Raw genomic sequence first — 14712 nt, forward strand, 5'->3', positions numbered from 1 at the left:
ACTGAATAGTGAAACAAGTTGATAGTTGTACACTATAGTGTTTACGCACAGTGGAACTAAATGAATTTTAGATTATGTTGCATGCAAGAAGAGGAGCGGCAGTGCGCTCTAGCTAGTGTCCTCATCAGCTTGTGCAAAACAAGCAACATTCATCAGGATTAATTCATGGAGCAAGAAGAAATACAGAGACAGCATCATCATCTGATGATGCGCTAACTAATCAACGGCTTCGTTCGTCCAGATCACAGGCGGCATGACAGAAGAAGAGACTACTTGGACATCCTCGACGGCGGCACAGAGGTCGGGCGAGTCCTTGACAGCCTTGATGTGGTCAATGACGTTCAACCTGTCGATGATGCGCTCGAGCGGGTGGACCAAGCGCTCCCATGCAGGCTCCACGCCCTTCTCAAGCTCCTCCAGCTTGCCCTCCTACATACAGAGAAACTTCAGATGAGCTAGACTGAAACTCAACTTGTGTGGTAGCAGGAGTATTCAATAGCAGCGTGAAGGATTTGTAACACTATTCTTTCATGTCAAAAGGACTGCATGAAGACTTGCATTCACTTGGGGAAACCAAGCTAAGTAGCAGTCCAGAGAGACAATACAAGTACATGCATTAGATAAACGCTACTGTAGAAATTGCAAGATGAGGATTATTACACACGACACTGTAGAAGAAAGGAGGGACATTATCTCTTTATAAATGCACAAGAGCCACATTGATCATGCTGTTTAAAGAAAACATAAACTCTGCATTTGTCGTAATCTAGTACTCCATGCAGTGCTCTAGTACAAAGTTAGCCTTGACAAAATTTTAGTAGAACAAAATGTTCTATGCTGAACAAATAAGTCATAACTCTCATCCTAAGCTCTAACTGTAGAAACTATCAATCATTAGAAAAAAATAGATGGACAGTAAAATCCAAAGGAAGGAAGCCTACTCTTTCAGACTCGACTGCTTCATCCAGCACTAAGTTCAGCAGTAGGTCATATCCCTTTAAAGTTCCTGTAACTACAAATATGCATATGCCACATCAGTATATGACTTCTAGCAAGAACACAACATGAGATAAACAGGTAGTACCTCCATTCACAAATTAAGATGTTTTGGATATTTCAATATGGACTACATACAGAGTGAACACTAAAACGTGTCGATATACATCTAGTTCATAAATAAGTTGGAACATCTTATATTTATGAACGAAGGGAGTACATGTGTTTCATAGACCTGGCCACCATAGGAGCTTAAATAATTTTCAACTACTAAGGTAAGAGACGCCTCATACCCACATACATCAAAATCTATAGACAAACATGCCCACAAGAAAGAGGTGCAAGCAAGCACAAGCCTGTAACTGATTTGCGATAAAAAGCCCGTGCATCAGGCTAACACATGATGAATTACCATGATCCAGGTTTAACTTCTATTTCCCACCTGTCGGTGTAAAAACCGGCGGATCTCGGGTAGGGGGCCCTGAACTGTGTGTCTAGGCGGATGGTAACAGGAGGCAGGGGACACGATGTTTACCCAGGTTCGGGCCCTCTTGATGGAGGTAATACCCTACGTCCTGCTTGATTGTTCTTGATGATATGAGTATTACAAGAGTTGATCTACCACGAGATCGAAGAGGCTAAACCCTAGAAGCTAGCCTACGGTATGATTGTTGTTTTTTGGTCCTACGGACTAAACCCTCCGGTTTATATAGACATCGGAGGGGGCTAGGGTTACAAAGAGTCAGTTACAAGGAAGGAAATCTACATATCCGTACTGCCAAGCGTGCCTTCCACGCCAAGGAGAGTCCCATCCGGACACGGGACGAAGTCTTCAATCTTGTATCGTCATAGCCCAACAGTCCGACCAAAGGATATAGTTCGGCTGTCCGGATACCCCCTAATCCAGGACTCCCTCAGTAGCCCCTGAACCAGGCTTCAATGACGATGAGTCCGGCGCGCAGATTGTCTTCGGCATTGCAAGGCGGGTTCCTCCTCCGAATACTTCATAGAAGATTTTGAACACGAGGATCGTGTCTGGCTCTGCAAAACAAGTTCCACATACAACCGTAGAGAGAATAATATTTTCACAAACCTAATCTGCCGACGCATTTCGCAGTGTGACATCACACCACAGCCAGGTCTTTATTCGAACCGTTTTTCATAACCAATCTCAGCGTGTTTCGCCAGGCGGTTTCCTTGGCACGTCTTTTCGAAGCAGAGATCGTGTTCCCTTTATTACGAGATTCTCGTCAATACGGACGTGGGTAACCCAAGTGTGCCTATTGGTAGGACTCCTAGATCTTAGGCAAGTCCCAAACGGCCACGAGGAGGACGCTTGATATTCACCTTCTTTCTAAAGGGGACAAGGCTTTTTCTTTTTTCCCTCTCATGCTCAATCAAATCCTTCCCCCGCCTTGAGCTCTAACACCGAAAACTCAGGTCAGGTGCTTTAGACCTTCAACTTGTCCGGATCCAACCTTCAAGGTTGGTGGATGCCTTCCTCCGTCACGGAGGAGGACATCAAGAGGTTGAGAGAGGCCAGATATCTGATCGCCGAAATTTCGCATCGGCTGCCCGCCCGAGGGCAGGTTGTCCCTACTCCCGAACCCAACGAGAGCGTCGTGTTCGTGTCCCACTTCCTCCGAGGACTAGGCCTCGCTCTGGATCCCGTTGTTAGGGGTCTTATGTTCTATTACAGGCTAGATTTTCATGATCTGGCCCCGGATTCCCTTCTTCACATCTCGACATTTATTGTCGTAGGTGAGGCCTTCCTCTGCATTACCCCTCACTTCGGCCTGTGGCTCAAGACCTTCGATGTGAAGCTGAAGATGATCGAGGGGCAGCATGCAGCGTGCGGAGGTGCTTTAATAAACAAAATTGCCGACGCTCCATGGCCTGAGGGTTGCTTCCCAGAGGTGTCCGGATTGTGGCAGCGGGAGTGGTTCTACATCACAGCTCTCCGAAGTGCCAAGTGGGTAGCTGCCCCCACCTTTCGCTCAGGCCCCCCACCACAACTGATGTCATGGATCAGCAGGGGGCTGAGCTAGGGTCCAGCCAAGGACGTGCCAATACTACAAAGCCGTATCCGAGATCTCTTTGAGAGAGATTTCAGTCTGGTTATGGTAGTGCAAGTTATGCTTGTTCGTCAAGTCCAGCCTTGCAAGCGCCGGCCCCTTCGCAGGTGGGAATTCAACCCGGAAGGACCGCGAGCTATTCAACATTTCATCGGCATGACGCACCAAGAGATGTACAAATTGTTCTTCGCACCACAAATAATGTGTCCGGACATCACTGAGCATGCAGGTCTGAGCTGCATTCGCCCAGGGACCCAAGTAAATAGCCCTAAAAAAGCCGATCTTTGACCAGGATTGGATAGCGAAGGCAAAGTTGATTAGGTGTCCGGCCCCCCTCCCTGAGACTTCACCAAATCCTGTGCTAACCAGGATGCTGGAGATCGCGCCTTATCAAGCGCCCTCAGGAGAAGATAAAGGGGGGGGGAACAAGGAGGCTAGCGCCTCCGCGAAGGAGGTTAGACGGGGAGGAGGAACTGAAACTTCCTCTCCCCAGGGAAGGAAGAGAACCGCCTCTGAGGACCCGGAGACAATAGTCTCCAAACGGGGGAAGAAATCTCCGCCGGAGGGTCCTGCCCTGTGGATACCCTGGCCGCACAATGCCCTCAAGGGGATCAGCCCTCCACCGAGCTGTAAGTAAAAGGGTACTTAATAATGAAAATATCTTGCTTTACTTCTGAGGAAAATAATCGAAGCATTTATCTTGCAGTTCGGATCTTAGCTCTTCTCAGCAGAGCTCGTCTTCAGGGGATCTTCTTGCAGAGATGATGGAGAGCGAAACGCCTCCCCCTGCCACACCGCCTCACGAGGCGGGCGATCCCAAGGTGTCGTCGCGGAGGGTTTCTCCTGATCTGGCAAGGCCAGAAGGTAATCCTATGGCCACCTAAAGTCCTCAGTATCCGGCTCTTGAAGAGAGCAATCAAAAGAGTCCGACACCGTCTGGTGTGCGGTCGGACATACTGAGGGATCTGCTAGAGCAAGCCGCTATCTCAAAGGAGCACCGCACGTTGATGGGTACGGTGATTGAAAGGATTTTGTCCGCCGAAAGCGGGTTGCATGAAGTCTTTATGAGTCTACTGAGGAGTTTTGAGGTACACGAAATGATGTACATTGTTGATAGTACCGTACATTTTTAGATGTGCCCTGTGTAGATAGTAGCCCCTGAGACTCTGGTTGTCGTCGAAAACGGCGGCAAATAGAGGATCATAGTCCCAAGTAATAACCAGACCGCCTTTATGTGCAGGTGGTTGAAGCTCCGATGGCTAGCCGGGTTGATGGGTTTGCCAAACTAAGGCGGCAAATGGATGCGGCAGATGCCGACATCGTGCTTGTTAACAAGCGGCTTGACGAGGCACAGGATAGGTGATTTTTCTGGTGATTGTCACATAATAAGAGCAGCATGATGCCAGTATCTTAATATGTTGTGACTGCAGATGGAGCTGCCACCATGGAGACCCTTCGAGCAGATCTTGCTCGAGCCAAGGAGCAAGCAAGGAGTAGCAATGAGGCCGCTTTAAGGGCGGCCGAAGAGTTAAGGGCCAAACAGGCCGCGCATTGCGAGAGCAAAGAAAAAATAGCCAAGATGGTTGTAGAGTTAAAAGATGCTGCTGACCGTTGCCAGCTTCTTGAAGAAGAAAACCGGGCGAAGGCGACGGACCTGGAAAAGGCCCGGGTGGCTGCCAAGGGAGCCCGCTCCAAAATTAGAGCGACGAAGGAGGAGCTGCATCAAGCTGCAGATATTGTATCTGGGAAGCCCTTCTTGTTGCAGACTAAGTTCGGGGATCCGAAGTATGCACTTCTGGACCGGCTATGGAGTTCTGCGGATGCCTACGTGGATTTGGCTGCAAGTACCGCTGATGCGGCCGAGTACTTCAAGGATCGGAAAGATCACGAAGTGGAAAAACTGTTTTGGTCACAGTTTCATGCTCCAGCTCGTCCGCTGCTGTTGAATGAGCAAATGGCCAAGTGGGCCGAGCTCCATAGATTATCTGGACTTGCCATGAGGTCCGTTGTGGATCATTTGTGGCCGAAAGGGCCAAGGCCGAATAGCTACTTTAGCTTAGTGCAACAATTCCTTGGTGCTGTGCCACACATCGATGCTGTAAAGAGGTCGGCGTGCATAGAAGGCTCACGGATGGCCCTTGCCCGTGTCAAAACATACTGGGCGGAGATGGATGCCACCACTGTTGTGGCACAGGGTTCGGCCATAGGCCGAGTGTCTGCCGAGCACTACTTTGAAGAAGTTCTTGAAGGCGCTCGTTTGATAGAGGCTCAGTGCTCGAAGAATATTATGTTTGAGTGACATGTATTCCCATTGTAAAAACAATGTTTTATTGAGTTTATCAAGGCTGTATTTATACTTTTTCCCAAAAGTACTATGATGCCTCCTGTGCGGCCGTTTATGTATATACGTATATAACCTGAAAGATGGCAGTCGTCGGCTTCAGCCCCCACGCATATAATGCGGGGGTGTTCGCAGAAGACGCACGTTCACACTTGATCCAACGTCTTGGTCCATTAAGGAGGTGATAGCGTAGCGAACTAGGCAAGTGGACTATAATGCTTTAATATTTTCACTTAGCCAGAGGAGTTTGACAGTGGGGCTACTATATAGCCCCTGGTGGCTCCGCACTCATCCGAATTCGGGGCGCGTACATGCTTGGCCGGGAAATGGCCCTTCGTCAAGGCGGAGGAATCCCGAAGATTCTGCTAGGTCATCGAGTGGTTGACCAGTCTCACGCTATATCATGACAGTCAGTTTTTGGCTTTCTCTACTGAGGTGCTTGTCCGGATGAACCAGGGCACAATCGCAGTAGTTCTCCTGGTGCCTCCTTAGCCGATAGAGCGGAACGTAAGGCAACAAAACACAGGAGCCGGGCAAACCCAACATTTGAGCAAAGACATGATTCGGAGCTGATGCATATAAGGCCAAACTCGCGACGCCGAACACTCCCTAAGGTATTCGGTCTTTATGATGTAAACCGGGCTTAAATAGTGCCCTTTGTAATAAGCCCCTGGTGTCCAGGTACGTGCAATATTCTGACGTGGCCACATGCCAATACGTCAGCATCCTTCTCAACTGTACTGAGAATCCGAGGGATGTGTATCAACAAGAGACAGTAAAAAAGGTTTACGCAGGGTCTTAATCTAAAAAGAATCCTTGGAACGGGTCACTACTGCACGTCTGCGCCTGTGTCTCCGTTGTGCTGTATCCTGGACGGGTGTAGCACGATGGTCATCTATAAAAGAGAGGAACTTAGTTGAAAAGTTGTTGTGCAAAAAGGTAGGTTATACTAAATAAACCATGTACAGTTCAAGATGAGTAAAGTTGAGCCTAATTGTCACTTGTTTACACACGTTGAGCCCCTTGTATTGTTATAGGCGTATAGCCATCAAACCTATGTCAATTATATATAGCTGCACCGGACTCGTCTAACCATGTCCGTGGTCTTAACAACCTATCAGATGCTCTAGTTGGTGAGGCCGTCTAGTGTGCGGCTGCCAAGGCGGCAGCACGGTCTTCCGCGCGCAAGGAGCGCTCAATATTTCCATTTACTGTAATGATGCCACGTGGACCGGGCATCTTAAGCATGAGAGAAGCGTAATGCGGTATTGCGTTAAAGCGAGCGAAAGCTTCGCGTCCGAGTAGTGCTTGATAGCCACTTTGGAACGGAGCGATGTGGAAGGTTAAATTTTCACCGCAGAAGTTATCGGGAAAGCCGAATATAACCTCTAGTAGCAGGGAGCCCGTGCAATGGGCTTCTGGGCCTGGCGTTACTCCTTTAAAGGTAGTATTGCTATGGCTAATTTTTGTTGGGTCTATCCCCATTTTGCGGACTGTGTCCTGATATATCAGGTTTAAACTACTGCCGCCGTCCATCAGGACTCGTGTGAAGTGGTATCCGTCAATTATCGGGTCTAACACCAAGGCAGCCCATCCTGCATGCCGGATACTTGCCGAGTAATCCCGATGTTCAAAGGTGATTGGTTGGGACGACCAGTGGCAGAACTCCGCGGTGATAGGCCCTGGGGCACGTGTCTCTAGGAGTGCCGCTTTGTTTCTCCCCTTCATCACGTGTAACACGTTTACTGTTTTGATTTCTAGTGGGAATTTCTTCTGTTCCCTAGTGCTTTGCTTGCGAGGCTCGTCCTCGTCTTCGCTTGGTGTATCCTGCCCCTTGTGTTCGGCGTTGAGCTTGCCGGACTTCTTGAAGACCCAACATTCTCTATGGGTATGATTTGCAGGTTTATCGGGGGTGCTTTGGATCTGGCATATTTTGTCGAGAATCTTGTTTAGGCTGGATAGTTTGTCTCTGTTGCCTTTGGAGGGCAACTTTTGCTGACCTGGCCGAGAGCTTCTGAATCCTGCGTTTACCGCCGTGCTCTTCGGGCTGCCTTCTTTATTCCGGCGCTTGTTTTTGCTGCGTCGTGGCTTCCCGTTTCCGTCCCTGACTTCGGATGTACTTGGGTCGCTGGTGCTTCATCGGGCTAACCAGCTATCCTCGCCCGCGCAAAAGCGGGTCATGAGGCTTGTTAATGCTGCCATTGTTCACGGCTTTTCTTGGCCGAGGTGTCTGGCAAGCCATTCGTCTCGAACGCTGTGCTTGAAAGCGGCTAAGGCTTCGGCGTCCGGACAATCGACTATTTGGTTCTTTTTAGTGAGAAACCTGTTCCAAAGCTTTCGGGCTGACTCTCCGGGCTGTTGAGTTATATGACTTAAATCGTCTGCGTCCGGTGGTCAGACATAGGTCCCTTGAAAATTTGCCCGAAAAGCATCTTCAAGCTCTTCCCAGCTTCCAATGGAGTTTTCGGGGAGGCTTTTAAGTCAGTGCCGAGCTGGCCCTTTGAGCTTGAGGGGTAAGTACTTGGTGGCGTGGAGATCGTCTCCTCGAGCCATGTGGATATGGAGGATGTAGTCCTCAATCTAGACCCCAGGGTCTGTCGTTCCGTCGTACGCCTCTATGTTTACGGGTTTGAATCCCTCTGGGATTCATGGTCCAACACCTCATTGGTGAAACATAGGGGGTGTGCGGCACCCCTGTATTTAGGTGTACCGTGGTGTTCGGATTTTTGTTGTGTTGCATTGCATGCTGGAGCGCGCTTTCTTGGCCCATAGATGGATCTGATTGCACCGTCCTTTTGATGCGAGCCCTCACGTGGATCGCGTACGGGCTTGTGTGCGGCGTCGTTTGCCGCTCTATGTTGGCCACGAGGTCGTCTATCCGACCGGATGACTGTTTTGTTTTTTGATTGCGGGGGATCTAAGGCCTCCTCATCGAATTCAGGTAGCAGCTTTTGCTTCGGGTAGCTCTTTGTGTGGCGACTACCGCCGTACTTTGCTGCAATGTTGAGTACTTTACTCCATCTAATTCTGAGTGTGTCTTGTGCAGCCCTGAGCCTTTGCTTCTGCTTTTTCAGACTTCTCGCAGTGGCGACAAGCCTTTGATGGGTATTCTGTGGCTCCGGGTGCCTGTCCGGTGTGATGTCATCCGGACTGTTGTCTTCGCCGGAGACGGGTTGTTCGGTTTGATTTTCCGTGTTGCCGTGGTCGGACGGTGGTTCAATGCCGTGTTTGTCGTCCGCTGGCTCACCCTGCTCTATTGCTGGGTCTATATGATCGCTATTTCTACCGAGGCGGGATTTGGAGCAGTGCTTACGCCGCCGCTTTGACTGCTTCTCGAGGGAACGATCCTTCGCTGTGTCCTTTCGTTCCTTGTCGTCGTTTTCTTTGGGTGTGTCCACCATGTATACCACATATGATGAAGTGGGCGTCTAGTGCCCTGTGGGCAGTGGCTCCTGTTCGTCTCCTGCATCGTCGTCCATACCGTCGATGTCTTCGGAGTCAAAGTCGAGCATGTCGGTCAAATCATCGACAGTGGCTACTAAGTGGGTGGTGGGTGGGCGACAAATTTCTTCGTCATCCGCATCCCAATCCCGCCGGACATAGTTCGGCCAGGGCTCTCCTGACAAGGAGAGAGACTTTAATGAATTCAGTATGTCGCCGAAGGGCGAGTGCTGAAAGATATCCGCGGAGGTGAACTCCATGATCGGCCCACAGTTGGATTCGACAGGCATGGGCGCCGGCGGTTCGGAGTCCGTGGCCGGGGAAGGATCCAACAGTTCGGCGACACGGCTCTTGTTAGGGGTGAAGTTAGTATTTGGCTCTATCGCCGCTGAGAGTGCGGCCTCCATGGCGGGGTCTATCCACCCGTCCTTGGATGGTGCAACTGGCTCCAAATTGAGGGTCGGAGCGGTCGCTGGTGCGATCTCCCGAACACTGTTCGATGGTAGAGCTAAATCATGCTCATCGTGACCGTGCGGCGCACTCGGCAAGGGCTCGAATCCGTCGAAGATCAAGTCTCCGTGGATGTCGGCCGTGTGGTTTATGCTTCCAATCCTGACCTGGTGGCCAGGGGCGTAGCTCTCTATCTTCTCTAGATGGCCAAGCGAGTTGGCCCGCAATGCGAAGCCGCCGAATACAAAGATCTGTCCGAGGAGAAAAGTCTCACCCCGGACTGCATCTCTATTGATGATTGAAGGAGCCATCCAGCCTAACGATGACGACATAGAGGAAGTCTCAATGAAAGCACCAATGTCGGTGTCAAAACCGGCAGATCTCGGGTAGGGGGTCCCGAACTGTGTGTCTAGGCGGATGGTAATAGGAGGCAGGGGACACGATGTTTACCTAGGTTTGGGCCCTCTTCATGGAGGTAATACCCTACGTCCCGCTTGATTGTTCTTGATGATATGAGTATTACAAGAGTTGATCTACCACGAGATCAAAGAGGCTAAACCCTAGAAGCTAGCCTACGGTATGATTGTTTTTTTTTGGTCCTACGGACTAAACCCTCTGGTTTATATAGACAACGGAGGGGGCTAGGGTTACACAGAGTCGGTTACAAGGAATGAAATCTACATATCCATACTGCCAAGCGTGCCTTCCATGCCAAGGAGAGTCCCATTTGTACACGGGACGAATCTTCAATCTTGTATCTTCATAGTCCAACAGTCCGGCTGTCCGGATACCCCCTAATCCAGGACTCCCTCACCACCCCACCTGTTTCCTCACTGCAGTAACAGGTATCCTAGCACATATATCTAGACAAGATAAACTCACACAGAGGCATTTGTTTTGCTGACTAGAATGACAACAGCCAACAACTCACCAACTAAATCAGACAAAGGCCAGCTAACAAGTCGCTTTAGTAATGTTCGCAGCATTCTCCACGAATCTCTCGACACCAAACACTGCAACGGTGGCAGAGCCTAAAGAAAAACAAATAGGGAGCCCTCTAGTGGATCTGACGATGTATCTATCATAACACTGGGAAGGGACAAAAGAAAAACGAGGGGATTTGGGCTGTGCGAATCGAATCAACCTTGGCGGTCGCCGGTGTGCTTGACCTCGACGCCCTTATCGATGAGCTTGGCCAGGTTGAGCGCCGTCTCCTTACGGCCCGCCTGAGCAAAAAAACAAACAAGAAAGCATCAACGGCACGCTCGCACCAGCATGAATTGAATCACCGAACCAGCCTGCAGCACCAGCTTACCATCTCACCAGCCAAATCCTCCTCCGCCGACCTGCAGCTCCATAATGAACTGGGAGACCATGAGCGGCTCCTCCCCCTCCCTGAGCTGCACGATCTTGGGGTCCAGCGTGAGCCCACACGGAAGCACGGCAGCTCCACGGTCCGCCCCGGGCCCGGAACTCGTCACCGGTGAGCATTATGGAGTGCGGGCACTTGGCCCTATCCTCCTCATCCAGCGGGTCCGGCAGCGACCTTGCGGAGCGAGCCTCCGACGCGGGAGGAGTTGAGGCGGCCGAGGTCGAGCCCGGAGATGATCCCCGATGGCGCCGCCTCGAGGGCCTACCCGTGCGCGCGCACGAAGGGCCGCACCGGTGCGCCCCGCCGGCCCGGCGCCTCGTCGACGTGCAGCGGCGGTTGGATCTGGATGGGGATGACCGTGTGGCTATGGTGTAGCGAGCAGAGGTGGCGGCGGCGATGGGGAAAAGGGAGCGTGAGCGGCAGCGGTGAAGGGGATAAGGGAGCTAGGGGGATAAGGGTGCTAGGACGGCGACGGGGGACCGTCGTCGTCGATCTGGATCGGGGAGAGGATTGGGGTGGGTGGCGGATCTTGAGCGAAAGAATGGAGGCGGGGGAGGGAGGAATGAGAGAAAGAATGGAGGCGGGGGGAGGGGGGGTGGGTGGGTGGGTGGAAAATGTCCATGAGGACAGACCTAGGGTTTCGGCTCGGGTGGGTTTAGCCCGTTGGATCCGGAAGCGTCCGACGGTGGTTGATGCGTGATCCGCGCGATATGCCCATGGTCCAATCAGAACGCAGCAAACCATTTGATAACCTTATGACCATATAAATTGGTCATGATCGATTCAAGATAAAAATTTTCATTCCATTTTTCAGTGCTCAAAATGAGTTTTTTTGTGAAAGTCCTATCAAATAATTGTTCAAATGATCTCATATTGTGCACAATGGTGCATCTTGGAATTTCAAACAATGTTGCCTAAGGGAGTTTTCATTTTCTTTGCACGGAAAATTCATTTTCTATTTTTCGAGTGCCCGAAAAGAGGTTTTTTTGAAGGACCTACCATATATTTGTTGCAAAATTGTACCAAATCAATTTTCTAAAATACTAGGACATATTTAATGCACAATTTACCAAATGGTTGGGTGTAAAAAAATTTGATCCACCTCTCGTGAAAAAGACAAATTTCCGCCGATTCAGCTGGAAGCGGGTCAAATTTGAACTGTAGCTACATCGTAGTTTGATCCTTATTTTTTTCCAAAAATCATTTCTAGGTACATAAGTATCTATTTAATCAGAGAAACACCAAAAAAAATTCCAAGATTCAACCACTAGCTAGGAACGGTCATTCCCGCCATTTTGACCGCATTTTGAAACAGGCATAAAAAATTCAAAAAAATCAAAAAATTGGAAAACCTTCGCATTGTTTCATTATATGTGGCCAAGTTCCCAGGAAAAGTAACAAACTTGTAATACAACAATTATTTTAAAAAAATGTTCTCAGAAACGAGCTATCATGTGTGAAGATTCATGGCTTTCAAGCCAAATGATCAATCTTATGGCCACATTCATGGCATAGTTTGTTCAAATGATCTCATATTGTGCACAAGGGTACATCTTGGAATTCCAAACAATGTTGCCTAAGGAAGTTTTCATTTTCTTTGGACGAAAAACCATTTTCTATTTTTTGAGTGCCCAAAAGGAGGTTTTTTTGTGAAGGACCTCCCAAATAATTGTTGCAAAATTTAACCAAATCAATTTTATAAAATACTAGGCCATATTTAATGCACAATTGACCAAATGGTTGGGTGTAAAAAGTTTTGATCCACCTCTCGTGAAAAAGACAAATTTCTGCCGATTCAGCTGGAAGCGGGTCAAATTTGAACTTTAGCTGCCTTGTAGTTTGCTCTTTATTTTTACCAAAAATCATTTCTAGGTACATAAATATCTATTTAATAAGAGAAACACCAAAAAAATTCCAAGATTCAACCATTAGCTAGGAAAGGTCATTCCCGCCGTTTTGACCGCATTTTGAAAGAAGCATAACAAATTAAAAAAAAATCAAAAAATTGGGAAACTTCGCATTGTGTCATTATATGTGGCCAAGTTCCCAGAAAAAATAACAAACTTTTAATAAGGTAATTATTTTAAAAAAGTGTTCTCAGAAACGAGCTATCACGTGTGGAGATCAATGGCTTTCAAGCCAAATGATCAATCTTATGGCCACATTCATGGCATAGTTTGTTCAAATGATGTCATATTGTGCACAAGGGTGCATCTTGGAACGGCAAACAATATTGCCTAAGGAAGTTTTCATTTTCTTTGGACGAAGAAACCATTTTCCATTTTTCGAGTGCCCAAAAGGAGGTTTTTTTTTTGTGAAGGACCTCCCAAATAATTGTTGCAAAATCGGACCAAATCATTTTTATAAAATACTAGGTCATATTTAATGCACAATTGACCAAATGGTTGGGTGTAAAAAGTTTTGATCCACCTCTCGTGAAAAAGACAAATTTCCGCCAATTCAACTGGAAGCGGGTCAAATTTGAACTGTAGCTGCCTTGTAGTTTGCTCTTTATTTTTTCCAAAAATCAATTCTAGGTACATAAGTATCTATTTAATCAGAGAAACACCAAAAAAATTCCAAGATTCAACCACTAGCTAGGAATGGTCATTCCCGCCGTTTTAACCGCATTTTGAAACGGGCATAAAAAATTAAAAAAAAAACAAAAAAATGGGAATCCTTCGCATCGTGTCATTATATGTGGCCAAGTTCCCAGGAAAAATAACAAACTTGTAATACGGCAATTATTTAAAAAAAGTGTTCTCAGAAACGATCTATCAAGTATGGAGATCAATGGCTTTCAAGCCAAATGATCAATCTTATGGCCACATTCATGGCATAGTTTGTTCAAATTATCTCATATTGTGCACAAGGGTGCATATTCGAATGGCAAACAATGTTACCTAAGGAAGTTTTCATTTTCTTTGGACGAAAAAACCATTTTCCATTTTTTTGAATGCCCAAAAGAAGGTTTTTTTGTGAAGGATCTCCCAAATAATTGTTGCAAAATTGGACCAAATCAATTTGATAAAATACTAGGACATATTTAATGCACAATTGACAAAATGGTTGGGTGTAAAAAGTTTGGATCCGCCTCTCGTAAAAAAAACAAATTTCCGCCGATTCAGTTGGAAGCGGGTCAAATTTGAACTGCACCCGCCTCATAGTTTGCTATTTATTTTTTTCAAAAATTATTTCTAGTTATACAAGTACCTATTTAATCATAAATACATGGTTTGGTGGCGATACGTCGAGGTTTGGGCGGTGGCCGAGGGCCCCAACTCTAGAGCGCGTAAACTCGCATGCCCGCCACGTGGTCACCGCGTGACTATGGCATTGCCATGTGTTCTGGGCGGCCTAGGCATGTCTAGTGGGTTGGGCACTCCCTACGTAGGTGCTAGGAAGAAAATTACAACATAAGATTCTCACGAGGAGACCGATCGATGGTCAAACATGAATTAGCAGCCAAGTGTTTGATTAGCGGTATGGGAAATGTACATGGCTAATGGGCGTGAGTTTTGGCTGAGGATGATCAGTTACTAAGAAGACCTTCTTCAGAAATTTTCAGCTCAAAAGGAGGAGCCTAGGTGGTACTTGCTTTGCAAAGTACCACACTGGACATAAATACAAATGTTGAAGCTGGGCTCAAAGTAATGAATGGATTGAGCTCGCATTTGGTGTAGGATGGTTATTTGGGCATAGGAAAGCACTGTAGAAAATGGATACTATTTGGACATGCCAAAGTGGTACTTCCTTCACAAAGTGCTGTTCTGAACAGAATAGGAAAATGAATATTGTTTAATTATTTTTGAACTAGGCAAGGAAGGTTTTTGACATATTTGATGAATATATGATCCAAACAATTTATGAGAATTTTTTTGGGAATTTTTTGAATAACAGAAATATAGGTTGCTTCACAACCTAGGGCAAAAATTGACACATGGACATGACACATAGGCAAAACTGATGAGATGGCGCCTAGTCATCGCAACCCACCATAATTTACAAGGCTATGACCATCTATATTGGTCATTAAC

The 14712-nt window shown here is 47.7% G+C and overlaps 1 protein-coding gene across 1 annotated transcript; it reads right to left on the reverse strand.

Annotated features, from left to right (window-relative positions):
- Positions 1–216: 216 nt before the first annotated feature.
- On the reverse strand, positions 217–10679 carry LOC147964224 (uncharacterized). The gene is made up of 4 exons (XM_087529884.1): positions 10650–10679; positions 10448–10529; positions 942–1012; positions 217–429 (listed from the first exon to the last, which is right to left on the reverse strand). Exons 1-4 carry the CDS (start codon positions 10677–10679, stop codon positions 217–219), a joined length of 396 nt encoding a protein of 131 aa, XP_087386010.1.
- Between the last annotated feature and the right edge of the window lie 4033 nt (positions 10680–14712).

This window comes from Triticum urartu, chromosome 6A (assembly GCF_056163025.1).
Source record: "Triticum urartu cultivar PI428250 chromosome 6A, HENAU_Tu73, whole genome shotgun sequence".
NCBI classification, from domain to species: domain Eukaryota; kingdom Viridiplantae; phylum Streptophyta; class Magnoliopsida; order Poales; family Poaceae; genus Triticum; species Triticum urartu.

Excerpts from the sequence above, each read along its gene's own strand:
- LOC147964224 (XM_087529884.1), bottom strand. The coding sequence starts at position 10,679 with ATGGTCTCCCAGTTCATTATGGAGCTGCAG. Across the intron at positions 10,530-10,649 it reads AGTTCATTATGGAGCTGCAG|GCGGGCCGTAAGGAGACGGC; the intron begins GTCGGCGGAGGA and ends TTTTTTGCTCAG. Across the intron at positions 430-941 it reads AAGCAGTCGAGTCTGAAAGA|GAGGGCAAGCTGGAGGAGCT; the intron begins GTAGGCTTCCTT and ends CTCTGTATGTAG.